This window comes from Mesoplodon bidens (genome assembly GCF_964165515.1).
Source record: "Mesoplodon bidens genome assembly, chromosome: 5".
NCBI classification, from domain to species: Eukaryota; Metazoa; Chordata; class Mammalia; order Artiodactyla; family Ziphiidae; genus Mesoplodon; species Mesoplodon bidens.
The window spans coordinates 137860684-137884896 of NC_138161.1; the positions used below are offsets into that span (position 1 = coordinate 137860684).

General features: G+C 39.5%; 1 protein-coding gene across 1 annotated transcript in view; it reads right to left on the reverse strand.

Annotated features, from left to right (window-relative positions):
• Window positions 1-24213, reverse strand: part of ATP1B3 (ATPase Na+/K+ transporting subunit beta 3) — a 41069-nt gene continuing 16856 nt past the window's right edge. The window contains exons 2-7 of the mRNA XM_081234373.1: window positions 21615-21743; window positions 18532-18639; window positions 12602-12786; window positions 9841-9891; window positions 2961-3047; window positions 1-678 (exon numbers count right to left, since the gene is read on the reverse strand). Coding sequence (XP_081090499.1) covers window positions 508-678; window positions 2961-3047; window positions 9841-9891; window positions 12602-12786; window positions 18532-18639; window positions 21615-21743 — 731 coding nt within the window. The 3' untranslated portion in view covers window positions 1-507. The remainder of the gene's footprint in view (window positions 679-2960; window positions 3048-9840; window positions 9892-12601; window positions 12787-18531; window positions 18640-21614; window positions 21744-24213) is intronic.

Below are 24213 nucleotides of genomic sequence, written 5' to 3' on the forward strand. Positions count from 1 at the left end.
AACCTTTCAAATCCACTTTTATTTTCCTTTTTCCTCCTCACATACAGAGCTTCTCCACACACTGCATTTCTTGCAGCTATAAAGTCATTTGACGTTGGTCAGGTACCATTTTATCCCCCTAAAACTTTGCTGGCATCAAAATATGACAGTCAACCAGTGTTAAATCTATAAAATATTTACATAGCACAGCACATTAAGCTTTAGACACTTGGCAATTAAACCACATAAAAATTGGACAATACCCCCATCCTACATGTTCAGAATCAGGTGTTCACAGTCCCCACCTGGTGACTGTACATGGTTCAAAACGCAGCAGAGGCAACAGGCAGTTACTTTGAAGGATACCGAACACTATGGTCTGGAAGCACATTATGATGTTACCCCAGTGTCATGTACCACTCCACCTTTCTCCAGGGCGGTCTCATAATTCTGGAATGGCAGGTCCAGCTGATACAAAATGAAGACAGACAACACAACGTTTACTCTGTGGAGATATCTTAACTCCTACTATGGACGCACGGTGATTTTGAATACAACTCGTCCTAAAAACTTGTCACGATCATCCTGGTTTTTTAGGTTGGGTGATCCATCAATCTTGCACTCAACTGTGACTTCGTTTATGTCATTTCTATTACCAAAGATGAGCTGGACGGCAACTAATGGCTGTAGATAGCTCCCCTGGCAAATAAAGGAAAATACATTAATTCAAATTCTGCAATAACTTTACACTTTATCAGGAGTTTGTTTATTCTGTAAAATTAAAAAACCAAGATTTTAATTTAATAATTAGATCTATTATTTTTTTAATCCTCTACCTTTTCCCCCCCTTAGCTGGATATTCATTTATTTTCACTTTAATTTTTATTGATAAAAGTGTTTATGACTATGAATTTTCCTCTAAGCACTGCTTTAAATGTATTCCATAGGTTGTGATTATGTTGTGCTTCATTGTTTTTTAGATATACTAAAATATCTAAAAAACGTTTTTTTAGATATTCTTGGTTTGAGTTTCCCCCTTTCCCCAAGAGTTGATTAGAGAGTTCCCACCTCCTCCCTCTTTTGGAAGGGCCCTTTTATTTCAATAATTTCTAGTTTTCCTGCACTGTGATCAGAAAGTATTATTGTGATATATTTCTATTTTATGAAACTTGAGCATGCATTTTTTATGATAAAGTTTTGTGACTGTTCTGGTGTTTGAGAAGGGTATGTATTGTATCTATCTATATATTAGTATGTTTGATAAACATGCAGAAGATCTACCTCACTGATTATGTTACTTAGGTTTCTAACATCCTTACTTATGGTTGCTGTGTGACTCGGTACAAATATACTCATAATTGTTTTTCCATCACTGTGGTTTCTAAATACAATTCTTCACTAAAAGGAACTAGGGGCTGATTCCAGGGCTGAAGCAGGGAAAGTACAAGAAGAACCTGGAACATCTTGTGTTGCCAGAAAGTAAGGAAGTGCTATAGGAATCAAGGGAACATGTCTAAAGGACACAGGAGCCAGAGCCAGCCTGAAGGTCTCCCACCAGCCAAATGTGGGACAACATTAGCACCAAAATAAATGATTATAACATATAACCCCTGAATTAAATAAGAATCCATGAGAATATACTGATATAAATAAATAAACAGTGGAGAAGGAAAAGCTCTTCCTTAGAGTGGAACTAGTAAATGGAAAAAGAAAAGATGAAATTAGAAAAAACATTTGAGAACAAGTCTATTAGTAACTGATTGTGGAAAGAATTGACAAATGCTAAAGTTACAGGAGAAATAATTTTACAAACTCTCCAAGTATTCTCCCCACATGATACTTATTGATTACAAAGAAAAAAAAAAGTGTCACTTTACATTAGGGAGACCTGGCTGACACCACCTTAACAAGGTGAACACCACCATTAATGGGGCTCAACACCACGTCCCTCCTGACATGCTATTCTGAAAAGGACATAATATTTCCTCTGAGGCATTCCTGCCGAAAATGTACAACCTACATTTAATCATGAAAAACATCAGATAAACTCAAACTGAGGAACATAAACCAACAAAGTAAGCCAAAAAAGGTCTGTACTCATTTCTGAAGAGCTCAAGGGCATGAAACAGACAGACGGAGGAACTGTTCCAGGTTATAGGTGACTAACAGTGTAACATCCTAGACCAGGAAAAAACTTTTTTTTTTTTTTGCAATAAAGGACATTATTGGAACAACTGGTGACATTTCAACAAGATCTGTAGATTAGATAATAGTACAGTATCAATGCTAATGGTTATATATGATAATGTCCTTATTTTTAGGAAATTTAATGTAAAGAGCATTTAGTGTAAAGAGGCACCATGTTTATCACTGAGTGCCAATGATGGTTCAGGGGAAAAAAGTTATATATATATATTTTATATACATATATATATATATATACATACATACATATATACATACATATACATGTATATGTGTATATATATATATATATGGAGACTGATAAGACAAATGGGAGATCTGTGTAAAGGGTCTATAGGAACCCTTTGTACTATTCTAGCCACTTTATGTTTAAAATCATTTCAAAATAAAAAGTTTACTAGTATACATACAAAATGCTATTTATATACATATACTTAAAGAAAAACTATGGAAGAAATTATACTACAATAATAGTTATCTCTGGATAATGACTTCTTTACTACTTCTCTATATTCTTTAAATAAGCACACCCTAAGAAATGAAAGAGAAAACTGTATTTTGAAAATAATCATCCTTTAACTTAGCTGCTTCGGTTTTGTGCTTGTAGTTAAGACCTGGAGTCTCCATTTGCCATCACCATTTGTATTTAAAAACCAGAACAGATGATGCACACGTTACATAGGGCATACGTCTACCTAATCCAGACAACTGGCATTTTAATACAGACTACCAATTTTCCAAGAGTCACTACCACTTAAGAAGTTCTAAATACTTACCTGCAGTTTTTTCCCATAATATGGAAAATATTTTAAATCTATCGTTCCATTGGAAGGATACGTTGATAGCACTGCCGTGTTTTCACCCTAAAGTTGAAAACAAAACAAACCCTTTTTAGGTCACAAAAAATAGTTTTTAAAAATGTATTTTTATTAAAGCAGTATCACTTACGGACAGTATGAAGAAACTACAATGTTGCTCCAACTGCATTCACTACAAGTGTATTTTTGAAAAGAGACTTACTCATGTTGATTTAAACCGTTTGACACAAACTATCCTGATTTCCTGCTACATCTTATATACTTTTCCATGACAGTCCCTTTAGCTTACAGCCAGATCTACTCATGCAATGTCTGTAAAATCTTATCTGCCTTCCAACTACCAAATGTCAGTTCTCCAGGCACTGACGGCAGGATTGCACAAGTAGGTCTGGGACCAATGAATCCTAAAATGAATGAACTATTGTGCTTCCAGACTGGAAAGCAGTAGCTGCCACACCTAGAAGGTACCACTCAGGCCTGGCAGGCAGCAGGTCCAAAAGGTTCACATGAGTAACAACCATGATCACTGTGAACCGAGGTGGAAACTAGGATGCAGCTGACAAACTGCTGGGGGAAAGTCAAAGTACTCCAAGGAATACCCTTCTTAACCAAGTTAAATACCACATTTCCCTTGAATAATTTTTACGAGCACATGTAAATCAGGTAGAAATACAATATGTCTACTGCAATTATATTCCATGTATTAAAAAAACTGATACAGGAACTTCCCTGGCGGTCCAATGGTTAAGACTGTGCGCTTCCACTGCAGGGGGCACGGATTCCATCCCTGGTCAGGGAACTAAGATCTGGGATGCCGCTAGGCACAGCCAAAAAATAAATTTAAACAAACAAACAAGCAAACAAAAAACTGATACAACAAAAAAGAAACAGACTCTCAGATATAGAAAACAAATTAGTAGTTACCTTTGGGGAGAGGGAAGGGGAGAGGGGCAATATAGGGGTAGGGGATTAAGAGGTACAAACTACCATGTATAAAATAAATAAGCTGGGCTTCCCCGGTGGCTCACTGGTTGGGAATCCGCCTGCCAATGCAGGGGACATGGGTTCGAGCCCTGGTCTGGGAAGATCCCACATGCCGCGGAGCAACTAAGTCCATGCGCCACAACTACTGAGCCTGTGCTCTAGAGCCTGCGAGTCACAACTACTGAGCCCGCATGCCACAACTACTGAAGTCCACGTGCCTACAGCCCGTGCTCCGCAACAAGAGAAGCTACCGCAATGAGAAACCCGCTCACCACAACAAAGAGTAGGCCCCGCTCACCGCAACCAGAGAAAGCCTGCATGCAGCAACGAAGACCCAATGTAGCCAAAAACAATAAATAAGAATATAAAATAAATTTATAAAAAATAAAAATAAAAAATAAATAAGCTACAAGGATAAATTGTACAGCACAGGGAATATAGCCAATATTTTATAATAACTATACATGGAGTATAATATTTAACAATTGTGAATCACCGTGTTGCACACCTGAAACTTACGTAATATTATAAATCAACCATACCTCAAAAAAAAACTGATATACATGATAACGATACAAATCTAGTATTCTTCTTGAAAAATAAGCAATTTATGAAAATTCTCATGTAACACATTCTGAATAGACCCAATATTAATGACTGTAACTTTTACACATACTGAGTAGATGACAGACAACAATGATTAAAATCAGTGGCAACTTCACAAGGCATTAATTAAAATAAAACATTACTAAATGTTTGCATTCTATATTTGAATAAACGAATTTCTACTTTTGAAAGCATACATGAAACACTATAGCAAAACTAAGAATCTCCTCTAAGGGAAGCCATACTCTGCTTACTTCACTTAACCACCACAAAGTAGCAGATGTGCATGGGGTGAGAGAAGCACATGCACAAGCGACACAGGCAAGACAGCAAAGCATAAAGCGATGACAACCCACAAAAAGGGCAAGTTCTAACGATCCAGATCAACAATATGTAAAAAGAACAGGAGAGGGGCTTCCATGGTGGCACAGTGGTTAAGAATCTACCTGCCAACGCAAGGGACATGGGTTCAAGCCCTGGTCAGGGAAGATCCCACATGCCGTGGAGCAACTAAGCCCACGTGCCACACGTACGGCACGCCTAGAGCCCGTGCTCCACAACAAGAGAAGCTGCTGCAATGAGAAGCCCGTGCACCGCAAGGAAGAGCAGCGCCCACTCGACTCGAACGAAGACCCAATGCAGCCAAAAAAAAAAAAAAAAAAAAAAAGAACAGGAGATAACAAGGCTAAGGGAAACTGTAGAAGCCATTTTTCATTCACTATTCAAACACCACCCTACGTTTGTACTCCTTAATTTAAAAAATGTTAAGTCTAAGGGGCTTCCCTGGTGGCGCAGTGGTTGAGAGTCCGCCTGCCGATGCAGGGGACACGGGTTCGTGCCCCGGTCTGGGAAGATCCCACATGCTGCGGAGCGGCTGGGCCCGTGAGCCATGGCTGCTGAGCCTGCGCGTGTGGAGCCTGTGCTCCGCAATGGGAGAGGCCACAACAGTGAGAGGCCCGCTTACCGCAAAAACAAAACAAACAAAAAATGTTAAGTCTAAAAAGAATCTAAAAGGAGTGGATACATGTGTATGTATAACTGATTCACTTTGCTGTACACCTGAAACTAACACAACATTGTAAATCAACTATACTCCAATAAAAATGAAAAACAAATAAATAAAAACAGAATACATGCTAATAAAAAAGTTTAAAATAACATTTTATAAGGAGAAAAAAATAGTCACTTTGATATAAGTACTTTTGTACTTATATCCTGTGCAGGCTCCGGATGCACAGGCCCAGCAGCCATGGCTCACGGGCCCAGCCGCTCCGTGGCACGTGGGATCCTCCTGGACCAGGGCACGAACCCACGTCCCCCGCATCGGCAGGCGGACTCTCAACCACTGCGCCACCAGGGAAGCCCCATTAATTACTTTTAACCTATTTTTCCTTAATAATTCATAGAAACACAGAGATGTTCCCCAAAATGTAAAAGGTTTCCTTTAATTAATTAATTAATATTTATTTTTGGCTATGTTGGGTTTTTGTTGCTGTTCATGGGCTTTCTCTAGTTGTGGCAAGCCGGGGCTACTCTTCATTGCGGTGAGCGGGCTTGTCATTGCGGTGGCTTCTCTTGTTGCAGAGCACGGGCAGCACTTGGGCTCAGGAGTTGCGGCACGTACGCGCGGGCTTCAGTAGCTGTGGCGCACGGGCTTAGCTGCTCCACGGCATGTGGGATCTTCCCGGACCAGCGACTGAACCCATGTCCCCAGCGCTGGCACGTGGATTCTTTTTTTTTTTTTTTTTTGCTGTATGCGGGCCTCTCACTGTTGTGGCCTCTCCCGTTGCGGAGCACAGGCTCCGGACGCGCAGGCCCAGTGGCCATGGCTCACGGGCCCAGTCACTCCGCGGCATGTGGGATCCTCCCGGACCAGGGCACAAACCCGTGTCCCCTGCATCGGCAGGCGGACTCTCAACCGCTGCGCCACCAGGGAAGCCCTGGCATGTGGATTCTTAACCACTGTGCCACCAGGGAAGTCCCGGGTTATAGTTTTTTTTTTTTAATTTTTTTTATTAGTTTCTGCTTTATAACAAAGTGAATCAGTCATACATATACATCTGTTCCCACATCCCTTCCCTCATGCATCTCCCTCCCTCCCATCCTCCCCATCCCACCCCTCCAGGCGGTCACAAAGCACGGAGCTGATCTCCCTGTGCTCTGCGGCTGCTTCCCACTATCTATCTACCTTACGTTTGGTAGTGTATATATGTCCATGCCTCTCTGGGTTATAGTTTATTGAGCACTTCAGTGTGTATTTTCAGCCAGATACCACACTCAGTTTATATTTACCTCATTTAGGCCTAAAACCCTTAAGTGTGTAGGATCAGTTATAGAGAGGGGAACTGAGGCTCAGAGTTATGGTCACATGCTCAATTAATTGTTCTATGGGTTTGTGCCTAAGCCATCACTTTGGCAGACTTTTACTTAAAATTAACATTTAGGAATTGTGAAATAATAAAATGCATATCTGAACAATGATGAGATACTTTACGGTGAAGCTACATGTCATGGTTTTCTAAGTATACGAATGGCATCGTATTGGAAACCATGAGCAACTAAGTCCAAGAGTCTATTAAGAGTCACTAAGTTCCACTGAAAACAAAATAAAGGTTTAAGACTAATGTATTTTGGTTCTTCTGTATAGTCATCACCTGTAAATAACTTGAAGAATGCACACCAAATGTTCTAAGCAGTGATTAACTCTGGGTAGCATTTACCAAATGTTTTCCTTCTGCATTTTTCTAAATTTTCTTAAATGAACACGATTCATTTTTGTAAGAAAATTTAAAAAAACACTAATGACATAAGTATGAATATTACATCTTTTGCAGGAACCATCCTTTAAAATTAAAGGCCACCTCTAAAAGCATGTTCTGTCATCAATGTTTTAGGGTTTCCAGGACTCTTAACTTGTATGAAAGCAATTAAGGGACTGCCCCAGTGGCACAGCGGATAAGACTCCGCGCTCCCAATGCAGGGTGCCGGGGTTTGATTCCTGGTCAGGGAACTAGATCCCACGTGCCTCAACTGAGTTCGCATGCCACAACTAAGGAGCCCACGTACTGCAACTAAGGGGCCGGCAAGCTGCAACTAAGGAGCCCACCTGCCGCAAGTAAGACCAGGCTCAACCAAATAAATAAATAAAAAAACAAAAACAAGACAAAAAAAAATCCTTAAAAATAAATAAATAAAAGCAGATCAAAGTTAAGAACACAAGACAAAATAAAAGACAAATGTATTATATAAAAAGTAAGTCAACTAAAGAATTTACACTAAGAACACTTGATTATAGACAAATCTAATGGAAAACAGCAATATGGTGATATGCAGTAAATGTTGCCACCTCTTCAGAGCCACACCTCGAAAATTTATGGATTCCACCTGATTACTCCTTTGTGACTAGCCTACAAGTAAAATGCAGTTTTACAAAGATTTCCTCCAATTTTGTGTTTTTTTCTAAAAACAAAAATATTCCACAACTAAATAAACAAAACAAAAACCCCATCTATTATTTTGATTATTTTATGTACTTTCCACACAACTCTTCAAAGCAAAAGGGACAGCAAATTGAAATCTGAGTCATTAGACCAGATGTTCCCCCAACTGTTCTAGAAGCAAAAGATACATAACAGATAACAACGAGAAAAATCCATTTATAATCCTAAGTGAAGAGTTAACACAGAGTAGTTTATACTGGCCAAAGGCTTACAGAAGTGAAACCTTAGGAAGGGAGTGGAAGGCTTCTGTCCTTCTGGCTGTGTGTGTGTGTGTGTGTGTTTTCCTTTCTTGATGGTGTTGGCTCCACAGACCCACAGTTCCAAGTATATCTACATTGTCTGCTCACATGCAGAGGCAAAAGTTCCTGCACACAGGACACTCATAAAATCAGCACTTCCACCTGGCTGAAGGCTCACAGCCAGCTTCGGGAACCTTCTACTGGAAAGCATTGCAAGCAAGGGGGATCACAGAGTTACACAATACATTTCCTAACTCTGTCCTATAGGTGTAATGGTTTCTCCTGTTTTGGGATGACAGTAGAAGCTCACTAGATTTTCAGAAGGATCCGTATACCAAGAAAAACTCAGCTTAGATACAGCATCTGGTTTTAAGTGAGATTCTGATTTTTTATCCAAGTTTCCTGCTGAGCTGACTATGGCCTAAGGAGATAAAGTGAGCTGCCTATGGTCACACATGCATACTTCAACCCAGATGAGAAAACCACAAACTTCCCAGCTTTTCATTCTGTTCTAAATCGTGAATAAATACTCAAAATAAATCAATAAGGATATTCTAAAGCATGAGTTCTCAGAGTGTGGGTCCCAGACCAGCAGCATCACCATCACCTGGAAACTTTAGTTAAAAACGCAAATTTTGCAGCCTCACCCCAGACCTACTGAGTCAGAAACTGCAGAACTGGGACCTAAGAAACCCTCCAAGTGATTCTGATGCATGATCAGATTTGAGAACCACCCAGAAAGAAGTTTCTGCCCAAATAAGAAATCCATTCATCGTTAAAAGGGATTACAGTTTTCTTTGGCAAACAACTTTAGAAGTGATTTCAATGTAACATTTCAAGTAAGACACTTCTGACATATTAACTGGAGCTGGAATGCTAAAACTTTACACAATGATAAAATTAAGTTTAGAACTTAACAGTTTCTCCTGAGAACTCTTACCCATCATTTACATATTTGTCTTAGTTGAACTTTGCAGCATGGAGAGAAAACAAAAGAAATTATGAAAGGAAAACAGCACAGCGCTCTGGAAAAAATAAAGTAGGGATGAGAGAGCAAAATAATGCCTCTACCTTAAGGAAAATGTACCATGTTTCATTAAATCTCAGATGCCACTGATGTACACCAATTTATGTACTATTAAGAAAGAAAAAATCTTATACACTATTAAGACACTATCAGTTATAAGGCCAACCCCAATTTTGGTGTTATCAAGCTAGAAAAAAGACAATGAATCTTAAAATAAGTGAAATATGGTATATGTAAATATAAAGGCAAAGTATGTGAAATCAAATGCACATGGAAAATAAGTCTTTTTGAATTATCATTAGCAAACAGAGAAGGGCTACCCCCAAAGGTTGGTGGAGATTTATTCTTCTAAGAATGGCACTACAATGGACTTTAAAAATGTGACAGGGAAGAAAAAAGTGACTAAATTCATCAGACTTTTAAAGTATTTTTAAGATACACTAAAGCTTTAACAGAAATTGGGTTATTTTCTGAATACTAACCTTCAAAATACATTCTATCCTTGGTTTTCCTTGAGGCTTTAATCCAATTATCTAAGGTAAAGAAACATTGATTAACTGAAACATCACAACTGTATACAACAGAACCTCTTCCTTCATTGCTGGGGACACAGGGGTGGGAGGGTTGAGATTAACACTAACACTGCGTTAAAACACTGTTACCTCTGCCTTTTACTTTAATTTTATTTTAGAGGATTAGAACAGACTTTTCAATATAATAATCTTACCAATTATCTATCTTATTATAGTACTGGGGCTATTTAGAAAATAAATCAGTTATCAAAGAATTGACCAAAACACAGCATTGCACTTTGCTACCCTAAAACAAGAAATAAATAGAAACCTTTACATTTCATTATTTATATGAACACACCATTAATGCAAATAAGAATGGCAAAGGCATAATATAATAACTGTTCTTCATGAAAACATATTAGGTCACAACCCTACCATGTTTCCATAAGGCTTCCACAGAGCCCTGCTGTATTTCACATGTATCTGTTCTACAAAACATATACACTTAATGAATCCCATTTTGAGGACTCTCATAGCACCATTCAGTTCCATGTAATGAGGCTTTCATTTATGTGGTTGATATAACTAACTCTGTATGAATGATAACAGATATTTATCCATATATTTTGTGAGAGGAGTTTTTGGCCTTTTGAATTATATGCATTTTAATTTATAATTTATATACATTTTAATGTGAATGCCTGTAAAATGTAAGTACTCCTCCCGAAAGACAAGTATTGTTGCAACCGAAATAATAATTTCAAGAGCAATAACTATCCGTGCCCTCGCAATGATTTTGGAACAAACTATAGTGGGATTAAATGCCCTGCTACACCCTTATGCTACATGTCACTGCCGAGCCCTGTGTGCCTGATGATGCCTTCCTGTCATGCCTGCAAACTTTGCCCTATCAGCAAGTATAAGCTCACGTCCTCATCATTCAGAGGACATATTGACAAAGAAAATAAACTCAGAAGGTTGGTCCTACAGGAGAAGTAACTGGAATTTCTTCTCTTGGCTTTATATTGGGAACAGATTTTCCATCAATCTAGGTGTTGTGAAGATACTCCTAGGAGGCAGGGATTACAAAAGGCATCCCTGTTGGAGGGAATGGATTTAATTCATCTTACAAGCTAGATCACCTGGTTTCACATTACAGTTAGCCCTCCCTATCCAGGGGGGGGTTCCACATCTGCCGATTCAACCAATCGCAGATCAAAAACATTTGGGGAAAAAAATTCCAGAAAGTTCCAAAAAGCAAAATTCGAATTTGCTGTGTGCTGACAACTTTTTACACAGCACTTACACTGAATTAGGTAGAAGTACTCTAGAGATGCTTTTGAGTACACAGGAGGATGTGCGCAGGTTATATGCAAATACTACGCCATTTTATGTAAGGGACTTGAGCACCTCCAGATTTTGGTATCCTCAGGGGTCCTAGAATCAATTCCCCACAGATACCGAGGAATAAACTATCTGGATTTCTTGTGTGGATTGTGAAAGCTCATTTCTACTTTATTTTACAGTATGTGGTTATGTATGAGCTCCCTAGCATTTCTGAGGAAAGTAGGGGTCCCCTTGAAATAGTTGTTCAGATTGCTCCCACTTCCTAGCCTACCCATCTTGTCTTCAGTTTCACCTCCACTTTGTTAACCTTAGTTCTTAAGTGTTGCTAAAACATCCCATTAAATGTTTATTGAGTGCCTACTATGTGCCAGGCAATGTTTCAGAATGATCTCCGGAGTGCTATGAGATAATCAGAAACTGTCGCTGTCCATGGGGACAGGGGAAGGAGAGGCTGGAGGGAAGCCACTCTGGGCCCTTAAGGGTCTAGCTGGCTCTCCCTACAGGGAAACTCCTTATTCAGCAGTGCCAACTTCAGAAGACTCACGTTTTAGTTTTATTAGGGATGGTAACTTTAGTGATATGTAAACTCAAGACCTTGAGAGGCCTGCACCTGTTTGGGAAATTGCCTTTTCTCTGCGTAAATGACCAGGAATTACCTCATTCTTCAAGGGAGACCATACAGGCCTCAACAGGTTAACTGTACCAGAACACAACTCTGCAGTACCATTTATAGAGCAGCAAGGCACAGGGTTTGGAGATCATTTCATTATGCAAGGAAAGCATCTTCCTTTTGCACAATGACTCCACAACATTGTTACTTAGATGTAGACAACATCAGCTTCTTGGTTTGCTAATGGCTATACAATTCAGGCACTTTCTCTGGACAACATGGCAAAATGCTGCTGGGTTCATTTTAATGCAAATTTATCTCTATTTCTACTATTTAATTACATAGACATATACTATAAAGCTATGCTTTGCTATTAAATATTCAGAAAAAGTTAAATAAGCCAAAACTTTATAAGTTTGCCATGGGATTTTAAATTACATTGCCACACAGGATGCAAAGATGAGCACAGCACATTAACACAAACATGCTGTGGGCATGATCCCCAGAATACCTGATTCCTGAAGCTCTGATCTACACTTAAGTGCATATAGCTAGTTCCAAAAGAGAAAAACTGAAGTTGTGTTACTCCCTAATTTATGACTAATTTATGAACCAATTGTTTTTTTCTGTATTAATTTTCCAAAGGTCAATATCACTGTTAGCTTTTTACACAAGCTACCACCAAGTGAGAGAGCACTGAATAAATAGTTGCCAGCTTCTTAACAGAAGAGATTTGGAAAAAGCAGCAGCAGCAATAAATTATGTACATACTCTGTTCATTTTCACAAGAATACAAGGGCGTCCTGTGGAGTAGCCAAACTCGGGATCATTCACACCACTGCATGCTTCAAGTAAGACGAGAGGAAACCGACATGAAGAATATTCTGGACCCTTCTGCTCAAAAAACTCTCCACTGGCACAATTTGTGAGATTCTTCTGTTCTTCTAAGCCATATGCTAAAAAGGAAACAGCCAAAAAGGACCTTAAACACAACCAGAAATATATCATCCTTTGGACAACGTTCTTCAAAGACAAAAACAGCAATGCCATTTACTGGAAAATTTTAGGGAAAGAATGTTAAGTCTGTTCCTTTAAAGTCTAACTGCTATCTAGTGCTTTGCAGTTTATTTCATTTCAATACAAACTGGGTGACAGACAGATCTCTTTTGTCACCATTAGGTGGCACCAGCCACAGCTTACAGCATTATCTGAACGCCTTCGATGCTCTTGGTCCAAAAGATACAATGGTGAGGACATAAAAACGCATTACCTCTGCCCTTACGGAGGTAATTTACAGTGTAGTGGGTAAGACAGGTGTGGAGGATAAAATCATAAACGAAGGGCCTAAAGAAAGGGGTACATGTGAGTTAACATTAGCTTCCAAAAGGGTGTTTTCAGCAGAGGTGGACTTAACGAGATAGATCCAAAGGGGATGAAGGAGTAAAATGGTTACAACTTGGCAATAGGGAAGGAAGGAGAGGGAGACAATTCAACGATTTTTCGAATGTTTGCTGTGCACTTGACAGAGTGTTAGACAAAAGGGCACAACGGGGAGCCAGTCTGCTGTGGACCCTGCCCTCAGTGAGCTTAGGCTATTGCAAGGCACTCACTCATAAACACGGTGCCACAATGCCTCAATAAGAACTGCTGATGTGTGGGTATAACTGGTACCAGAAAAAGGCCAACCTAAAATGAATTCAACCAAAAACAGGAACCAAAATTTCAAAGTACTCGCATTTACTGATTTAACTTTATTTATTTATTTAAATTTATTTAAATTTGTTCATTTGCTTGCTTGCCATGCCGAGAGGCTTGTGGGATCTTAGTTCCCGGGCCAGGGATTGAACCCAGGCCCCGGCAGGGAAAGTGCTAAACCACTGGACCACCAGGGAAGTCCCAAAGTAAACACATTTAAAAGGAAGTATGGGTCTTTCCCTTAAAAAAAAAAAGTCAAAAATTTTGGTTTCAACTTTTATTTATCAAAAATTAGGATATCATGGGAACTATGTACCCATTAAATAGCCAAGAATGACTCAGGTATGGGGGGGGCGTGGACAGGAGTAAACTTTTATAACAAAACAGTGCCACTGACATTCGTCACTCCTTTTTGACTTTCGTGGCACAATCATGAATGTCATTTGGCAGAAAACATTCAAGGCCTACATCAGTTTCCTCCAAGGGCTTCTCCTGCATATTCTCTATTGGTACAGTTCATCAGGGACCATTTTTCTATGATGCCAACTTCCACTTCTAAACAAAACGGTCTAAGTCAAGGAGTTGGATGATGAACGGTCAGAATATGAAGACCCCTGCTCAGCGCATGATGGGAACAGAGAAGGGTCCCCATTCCCAGAGAGAGCACAGAACCCCACATTCCTGAGGAAAGTCTAAAGTAAGATAGAAAAAGGTGTAGGTAAACAGGGGGGGAAAGACCTGAAAGATAACTTGAACAATATAAGATTTTAAATTCTAATTAGTATTGGGGGTGGGGGAACCCAGAGCAGATAATGTATCTTTTAACAAGAGACTGTGTCTTTTAAACACCAGAAAGGCATTCCTAAGAGCAACAACGACAATTCAAAGTTTAAAAAAAGCGAGGGGGGAGGGCGTGCTGAACACTGAAGATCTAAAAGTAAATCCCCAGTATAATAAGGCAAAAGTAGAAAATGAGAGAAAAACAAGAGATCTAAAACCCAACAACTAACAGAATAGCTCTAGAAAGAGAACGAGAAAACTGAGGTGAGGAAATTTTCAAGTAATAATAGTTTCCTCAACTGGAGAATCTAACTCTTCATCCTGAAAGACCCCATCAAGTTCCCAGCAAAGTGATATTCTAGAGACTGACACCAACACTTGGAAATTTTAGAACCCTAAGGAAATACATTTAAAAACAAAAACAAAAAACCAACACTGTTGAGCAGAAAAAGGCAAACACAAAGGAACTAAAATTCTATACACAGCTAAACTAGAACAATAAAAGCAGAATTAAGTCATTTTCAGAAATGAAAGGACTAAAACCCTACATTCCATGTATCTTAAAAGAATTTTTAAAATTTAAATACAAATTGAGATATAATTCACATATAACATTATATTAGTTTCAGGTGTACAACACAATGAATGCTTGAATATTTGCACACATTGTGAAATGATCACCACGATAAGTCTAGTTAACATCTTGTCCCTATGTATAGTTACAAATTTTTTTCTTGTGATGAGGCCTTTTAAGATCTACTCTCTTAGGAACTTCCCAGTACCCAATACAGTAGTGTTAACTATCATCACCATGCTGTACATTACATCCCCAGGGCTTATTTGTTTCTAACTGGAAGTGTGTACCTCTTGACCTTCCTTCACCACTTCAGCCCTGCCCCCTGCTGCCTCTGGCAACAACCAATCTATCTGTTCTCTGCATCTACCAGCTTGGTTTTCTTATTTGTTTTGCTTCTTAGATTCCACATGTAAGTGAGATCATTTGGTATTTGTCTTCGTTTATTTCACTTAGCATCACACCCTTAAGGTCCAACCATGTTGCTGCAAATAGTAAGATTTCATTATTTTTTATGGCTAAATAGTAATAGTGGTATATATACAATGGAAGAGTATTCCTGTATCTTTTCTTACAAAGTTATCTGAGAATATACTCCATCAAAACTAGGGAATAAATAAAGAAAAAGAAGGCAGGAGCCAAGAAACAGTGAATCCAATCTGAAAGGGATCAAACGAACTCCCCAAATGACAGCTGGGTAGTAGAAGCCCTAAACAGAAACCAGTACAGACTGCAGCAGAGGGGAAGGACTCTAGGGAGGAGTGCTCCAGAAAAAAGGGACATAAGAGAACTCTCAAACGACAGTATACAACAAGGGAGTGAGACGAGAGTCTCTACAGATGGTAGAATATGACGTAAAGACGAGTATAAGAAGGCAACCAATCATGAAAATAAAATAGTAATTCAATGACTGTTGAATTGACATTAGGGGAAGGTCTGAGGCATGTGAGCTAAATCCTCATCTAACATGGCAGGAAGTAAAGACAATGTATAAAAGTGATAAATCGGGCCTCCCTGGTGGCGCAGTGGTTGAGAGTCTGCCTGCCGATGCAGGGGATATGGGTTCGTGCCCCGGTCTGGGAGGATCCCACATGCCGCAGAGCGGCTGGGCCCGTGAGCCATGGCTGCTGAGGCTGCACATCTGGAGCCTGTGCTTCACAACGGGGGAGGCCACAACAGTGAGAGGCCCACGTACCGCAAAAAAAAAAAAAAAAAAAAAAAGTGATAAATCAAGAGCCAGCAGATTGTATTTCAAGATACAGAAGAAAAATCCCGTAAGAAAAAGTTCAAAAGTATGAAGTTATTTCCTGTTGAAAATGTATCCAGAATCAGACGATTTCTCACAGCCTCACTGCTTCTGACCTTGCCACTATCTCCACTCATCTAGGTGACTGCAATGGCCTCCTAACCAGCTTCCCTGATTCCCCTCTACAGTCGAGTCTCAAAAAACAGCCTGAGTGATCCTTTAAAAATCTGAGCGAGATGATGTTATTCTCTGCTTAAGAACCTCCATCTTGGTCACTGTGAAAGTCAAAGAACTGAACAACAGCCTCTAAGGCCTACACAATCTGGTCTTCCTTTAACTCCCTGACCTCAATCTCCTACTACTCTCTCGCCACTTACTCCGTCCAGCCCCTCTGACTTCCTTGATGAACCCTGAACACACTGGACATTGTGAGCCTCAGGGCCTTTGCACCTACTGCTGGGTAGTTCCATGGCTACTTCCCTCATCCTTAGATCTTTCCTCAAACATTCCCTTTCAATGAGGCCTTCCCAGACCACTCTGCTTAAAATTGCAGCCCTCTCAACTCTCCCTATTTCCCTTCTCTGCCTTATTTTCCTCCACAGCACTTATTACCTTCTAACACACCACTAGATTATAAAAACTCCACGAACACAGAAGTTTTCTGTTTGTTCACTGATGGAAATTAGAAGAGTGCTTGACACAAAAAAGACCCTCAAAAAGAAGTATTTGTTGAATAAAGGAACAGGACTGCAGCTAGAACAGAGTACGGCAGGGAATTACTGTTCTACTTATAAGCCTTTCTTTACTATTTGGTTTTCAAACCATGGATTATACTCTCACAAAAACATCTCTATTTAAATAATAAATATATATTTAACTTTCAAGGGAAAGAGATTTAGGAAGGTAGGTAGTAGAAGACCAGGATCAAAAGGTTTTTGATTTAAGATAGGAGGGAGGTTGAGGATTTCTACATGTTGACAGAAAGGATCCAACAGAGAGGCTAAACATATATGAGAAGGATTAGTAATTAGCATAATGCTTGAGGCAGTGAGAGGGGATGAGATGCAAAACGTGACTGGGACAGGTGGCCTTAGATAAGAGAAAGGGCAGCTCCCCTTGTCAGAGCAGGAGGAAAATCACAGACAAAAAGGCTGCAACTGAAGGCTGGTTTTACTGGTAACAAGGAAACTGGGGGAGTTCCCACCTGAGTATTTCTAGTTTCTCTTGAAGTTGGAAACCAGGTTATATGACGAAAGTGAGTTATAGGGGGAAAAGGTAAGGAGCTAGAGTTTTGAGTAGAGTCTGGAAATCATCCCTTCAGAGAATTACCCAGGGAAATTCAGCAGGATTGCCAGGCAGTAGATCGGATCCATTTGAGGGAGGTGATCAAGTATTCACAGTGCTAATTAGTCTTCAGAGGGCAGGCTCAAAGGTAGAGCTCCATCCGGGAATTCCAGGGCTTCATCTAGGGGCATTACACGGCTTCATCTACTTGCAAGTTGTATGACAAACAGATTAAGGAGCAAGGGATTTTAGAGTACTGGCTTAAGTAAAAATGAAATGAAAAACTATGGAATTGACAAGCTTGACCAGAAGGGCAGCTGAGCGGGGAGGGGCTGGGATAAAATACAAGGGTCAGTGAACTGGGAGTCCCAGTGAGGGAGACACAGAGCGAGGGCAAGTTAAGCAAACGAGAAGGTTGTGTAGGGAGCCCCGTCAGCGACTGTGGCAATGGAGTCCTGCACGTTCTAAGAAGCAACTGCAGGAGAGTGTGGCTGAGGAAGAGCGGCGGCAACCATCAACCAAGAGGCCGTGGCGCTTGATGGCTGTTCGTGTGAATGTTAATACCATGGAGTCAGGGCAGACAAAACGGAAGAGAAAACTGGGCCAGGACAGCTATTAGAAAGCACTGCAAACCAGTAGCTCTGAAAAACTCACAACCGATACACAAACTTTTTTTTTCTTTTAATGACGAACACCATTCCTCGTCCCCACACCGCAAGCACTACACTGGACCCAAAGATCCAAATCCTTAGAGGCATCATTTTATAATATAGTTTTGCTCCATTAGTCACATGCTATTTGTTTTGATGCAGATATAAATGTTATGCTTCAATGAACTTACTCATGTACTTATTAAAGGGCAGATAAAAAAAATCAAATAAACTGCCCATTAGGGTTAGGCCCCTACGCTTTCCGTAAGTCAGAATACGGACTAATCATAAATTCATCATGAACAATCATAAATTCTACTTGCCAAGTCCTCTCAATTGACTGTGTTTAACAGAAAGAAAGAAAAGGCAAGACAAACTCTTAAGAATAATGTTTTCTAAAAGTAATCATAATTTGGTACTAGTTTCTGTAATAACTAAAATCTTTAACTCACTCTAAAAAAAACATACTTACACTTTAGAAATTTCTTAAGGTCACTAATGTACCCTCTATAAGACTCTGGATCAGACACGCTGAATGAAAAATCCAATGCCGTCGCTGGTTTTGGAAAAACCATAAGCCCTATAGAGATAAAAGAAAAGGGGGGGGAATTAATTATAGCAATTCCCTTCTCTCCTTCCTTCTCCTTACTCTTATCTCTAAAAAGGAAGATCTCAGTAAATTTTGTGGAAATTGTGTTCACAGGTAGGTTGAAATTATCAAGAACCTCCCACTTCTATCTGACTACGAAGAGACATCTAAAATGAAAAAATTCCACATCTTCAAAATCACCTCGGACGTTACCAGTTAGAAACCTCCCCTAAATCTTAGTTAGAACTGCTCTGTTCCTTAATTTAAAAGATGCAAGTTTTACTTTGTACTTTCTACATTCATTTTCTATTAAATATTTTTAGGTTTTGCCAATTTGCTATTAATATACAGAAAATTTTAGCAAATCAAAGTCTAAGCACTTTTGTCATTCAAATTACAACTGTATGAAAACATTCGTAAAGAAAGCTTACCTTATTCAATGAAAGAGGCCTATACAATTTTAACTCTACAGTTAAATAGTCTTCCTTCAATAATAAACACCGCTCGATAACTAAAATGTGGTTTTCTCATACTGAATTGACACATAACCACCAACAATTTCATATTAGCAATCAACACCCATGTATATAGAATATGTTTGCATGAGTTCATTAACAGAAAATGTAAGCCTATTTATCTGTAACAATCAGGCTTCCAACTTTAATGTAAGCTTTCCTTGATTTAAAAGCATTAGATCAAAAGTGTGTCTGTACGTGTATAACTGAGTCACTGTGCTGTACGGCAGATTGGCACAGCACTGTAAATCAACTCTACTTCATGAAAAAATTCTGTTTAATTTAAAAGCATTAGATCTACATTCAGCCTTGCACAAAGGCTTAAACAAAAAAATCCTAAAATTCTCACTAGTTTCTAAACATTCCCCATATATCTTAGCTATTATAGATAAGCCTTGCATTGAATCTGAAAATAAATAACAAGGTTGTTTTAGTTTTCATTAAAATTGCTTTTGCTGCTCTCCATGTACTGCAACTACTGAAGCCCACGTGCTGCAACTACTGAGCCCGCACGCCCACAGGCCATGCTCCGCAACAAGAGAAGCCATCATAATGAGAAGCCTGTGCACCGCAATGAAGAGCAGCCCCTGCTCGCTGCAACTAGAGAAAGCCCGTGCGCAGCAATGAAGACCAATGCAGCAAAAAAAAAAAAAAAATTGCTGCTCATAGACATCTAATTCGTTTTAGATCAAACCCAGTTTCTTTCAAATCCTAAATACTTGCCTTTGTTGATCTGCATGGTTCTTGAGTTAAACTACAATAGATCCGACGCTACTCAACTATGATGACACACTCAATGTTCCCAAATGGCAGAGCAAATCTTATTCCATATACAGCACAAAAGAGCCCCAATTAGATTCCCCATTCACCTACTATCTCAACATACCAGATCACTTGGATTTGGATGATCTCATATGCCTATTTTTCCTTACCCCTCCACCTACTACAAGATCAATAGTAACTTTCTGACTTTTTAATAAAAATGTTCAGTGTAGAAATAAAACCTGACCATCCAGTATATGAAATGACCATCTGTGTATGTCTGAAATTGTATGTTTTCATTTTTAAGGTTTTACAGAAGGAATAAGACATAATATACTGTAAGTGAAAAAGCAACAGAATCAAGGCAGCTTATACATAACTGTATAAAAACACCCAACTTTAAGAAAAACCCAACTTTTAATAAAACATCCAGTTTGAAATAAATTTTAAAGAAAAATATGAAAATATCTATGCTTTATTAAAAAAAAAGATCACATTCCTTTAACATGACTTATTTCTATGGGAAGTTTTAAATGACTCAATTTATAAAAACTCTGTAGATCAGAACGTCTAAAACTGAATTTCTGATACAAGTTACTTCTTAGATCTTGCTGAGCAATGCTCTTGGAGCCTTAGTTCATTTAACAGCCTGTTTGAAACTCTTAAGTAAAAAAAAAACACAGCAGGAGTGTGCCGTACGGCTGCATTTTTTGACGCTACGTACACCTACGTCCTCCAAATAAAGTCTTGGCTTACCCCGGACCATGAACATCAATAGAATGGGAAAACTACAGTAACTCTTACGTCTTTACAATTTAAACCACTGGAGCATGAATATGTGTGTATGCATGTGTGTGCATCTATAGGGGTGTATGGATGGTACATGTTTATGTTATACGCATGTATATGTTAATACACATACCAATTTCAAACTAGCATTTATTTTACCAGGTGCAAATACACTATTGAAATGATGCCATTTAAAAATAAAACTTAGGGCCTCCCTGGTGGCGCAGTGGTTGAGAGTCCGCCTGCCAATGCCGGGGACGCGGGTTCGTGCCCCAGTCCGGGAAGATCCCACATGCCGCGGAGCGGCTGGGCCCGTGAGCCATGGCCGCTGAGCCTGCACGTCCGGAGCCTGTGCTCCGCAATGGGAGAGGCCACAACAGTGAGAGGCCCGCGTACGGAAAAACAAACAAACAAACAAACAAAAAAACATGAAGCATGTATTTTACAAGACCAATGCTCTAACCCACACCAGAGCTGAAATATATACTTCATCAGTAAATTACTCAGAGCAAAGTGAAACTACTACACAATATTCATAAACACCATTCATAACTATAACTATATTCATCAATCTGGCTTCACTTTAACTCTCAATATTCATTTCTGCTTACTCTTGGCAAAAGACTCAAGATTTATCAGCCAGGTTTTTGTATCACTGTGTAAATATTAAAGGTTTTTATATCAGTATGTAAATATTAAAGGTCTTTATATCAGTATGTAAATATTAAAGGTCTTTATATCACTATGTAAATATTAAACAACAAGCAAAATCGAAACTTTCACATTATCTAACCCTAAAGTTTAACATCTTCTACCGGCTATATAATACAGACTTACGGAGAAGATAAAGTATAACCCAATTTTGTTAGAAGCCATGATAATCACAACATAATTAATTACCTGGACTAGGAATCTGGTCACGATATTTTGGAACCTCATCGTTCAGAGTCTGAAGCATAGCCCACATTGTGAATGAAAAGAGTGCAGCCAGGAACCCATAAAAGACTAGGTAGAAGAGCAAGATCAAACCTGTAAAAGAAAATAAAACTCATAAAGTTGAAGATATACACATTGTGTGTGTGTGTGTGTGTGTGTGTGTGTGTGTGTGTGTGTGTGAGATGTGGCCAAGGTAAAAAAACAGACCCATCATTGCAAGGCTAGAACTCCAAGCTTTGCCATGCACACAGCCAAGTATCTTCATATTCAGAACGATATGAATTTGCCCAAGCAAGGGGTATTTCAGCAGGCAGCACCCACCCACATCCTGTGACCCCCTCCTCTCCTCTGATACTTCCAAGTACAAGCAGCTTCCACAGATCATACTGATTCAAGATCAGAGCTTTAAAATTCCAGCACATAAGGGAGTATTTCCCAAAATGGAGTTAATGCTCTCTAGAAAGAAAAAAGATGATTTTAGGTTGGACAAAACCCCCAGTATGTATATGTGACAAACAAAAAAATTAACACATAGGACTTCCCCAGTGGTCCAGTGGTTAAGACTCCGTGCTTCCACTACAGGAGCCACGGGTTCAATCCTAGGGGAAGTTCTGCATGTCGCACAGGCGGCCAAAAAAAAAAAAAAGAATTAGCACATCAACCCTGTATTTCACGGTAATTATTAGCATAAATTTGGGTTTTAAAAACTGAGCTGACTTAGAGAATAGCCAGGAAACATGCAGAGAAGGTAAATCATGAAGGTGGTATCAATGAATAAAGTTTAGGAAACACTGGTTGAGTGGAAGCATCATGCAACAGTGAAGAGAGGAGCATCCCAACCAGTGGGACTTGACAACTCCACTGCTAAGCACGCAGCAAGAGCTGGCAGACGCAAGTGTCAACATCAAGGGCTTAACCTTTTTTTCTTCACAATCTGGAAACACTAAGATCTATCCTAAGCCAGTGATTTATTTTGTGAACATCTAGAATTATTTTTCTCAAATGTCTATATTCAAAGATCTAACATCGTAAGTGGTCACCATCAAGATTATATACTAGAATATATTGTTAACGCCACACATTTATATTTGAACATTTAAAAACTGATCAAAGGGGACTTCCCTGGCAGTCCAGTGGTTAAGACTCCACGCTTCCAATGCAGAGGGCATGGGTTGGATCCCTGGTCGGGGAACTAAGATCCCACATGCCACGCAGCACGGCCAAAAAAAAAACCTAATCAAAGAATATTCAATAAATCCCCAGTTACAGCAATAGTAAAGAACACTTAATTCCCCAAAGTTGAGTTAACATCAGCTTTATTTTCCAGTCTTAACATAAACCTGCTTATTAATATTTGTCCTAGCAGAAGGGCTTGAGCAGGGGTTCCTAACCTGGAATCTATGGACCCTTCACCCTCACTCATCCCCAGAAGGATCAACTTCAGAGCTTCTATGACTTCTGTAATAATACATTTCTGAATATATCCATCTTTCTTCTGTGGAGTGGCTCTACAACGTTCTTGTGATGCTCAAAAGACCCTGTGACCCCCGAAACAGATTGTGGCAAAAGCTAGATAACTTTCATTTGTTACCTGCGGGCCAGGAGACTGCCTCCCCTTTTTTTAAGCCAAGGGGAAACAGTTAACGCAATTTCATTTTCATTTAGACCAGCGTTCCCCATCCTCCCCCTGCCCCGATTACCAGGAAGCCAGAATAGGGAGCGAAAGGACAGAAGGAAGAAAGGAGCACAGGAGGTCGCCTCCAGACAGCATCACTTCCCTACCACACAGAGGGATCCTGTGGCAGAAACACAAAGGAAGACCAGTCTCAAAGAAGTGATCCGTTTACTACAGCGGTAGATGAAATACGGGCAAAGCCCAAAGGATGGTGTAATGAGATACAGGAGAAAAACCATTCTTTCAGATCTGGGTATTTGTAGGAACTAATGGATAAACTCCTCCACAGGGCAGACCAGGGTACAAATATATAAATGTGATAATGAGTGGGGGATGCGTTCCATCCAATGAAGCCTCGCTTACAGAGCAGGCACACTGAGGCCACAGGAGTTTGTCACCTGACGCGGCAGATGTTAAACTGGAGACGTTTAAAACAGGAGTGCCGGGAGTTTAATTATTTAGCGGTGTTTCAAAGTCATCTGAAAATATGCTTACCATTTTCAAATTTGATTTTACATTTTCAGGAAAAAGAATATAAAGCGGATTTATAAAAACGGTTACAAAGCAAATGAACATAGAGCAAACACGAACAAAAGTGTAAAAACTTCCTATAAAGAGTTGGGTTGGGACTTCCCTGGCGGTCCAGCGGTTAAGACTTCACCTTCCAATGCAGGGGGTGCGGGTTCCATCCCTGGTCGGGGAGCTAAGATCCCACATGCCTCAGGGCCAAAAAAAAAAAGAAGACCACAACATAAAACAGAAGCAATATTGTAACAAATTCAATAAAGACTTTAAAAATGGTCCACATCAAAAAAAATCTCAAAAAAAAAAAGTTAGGTTCATAAAATAGATGCACAGATTAATAGCCATGTCCCAAACCTGATGCCA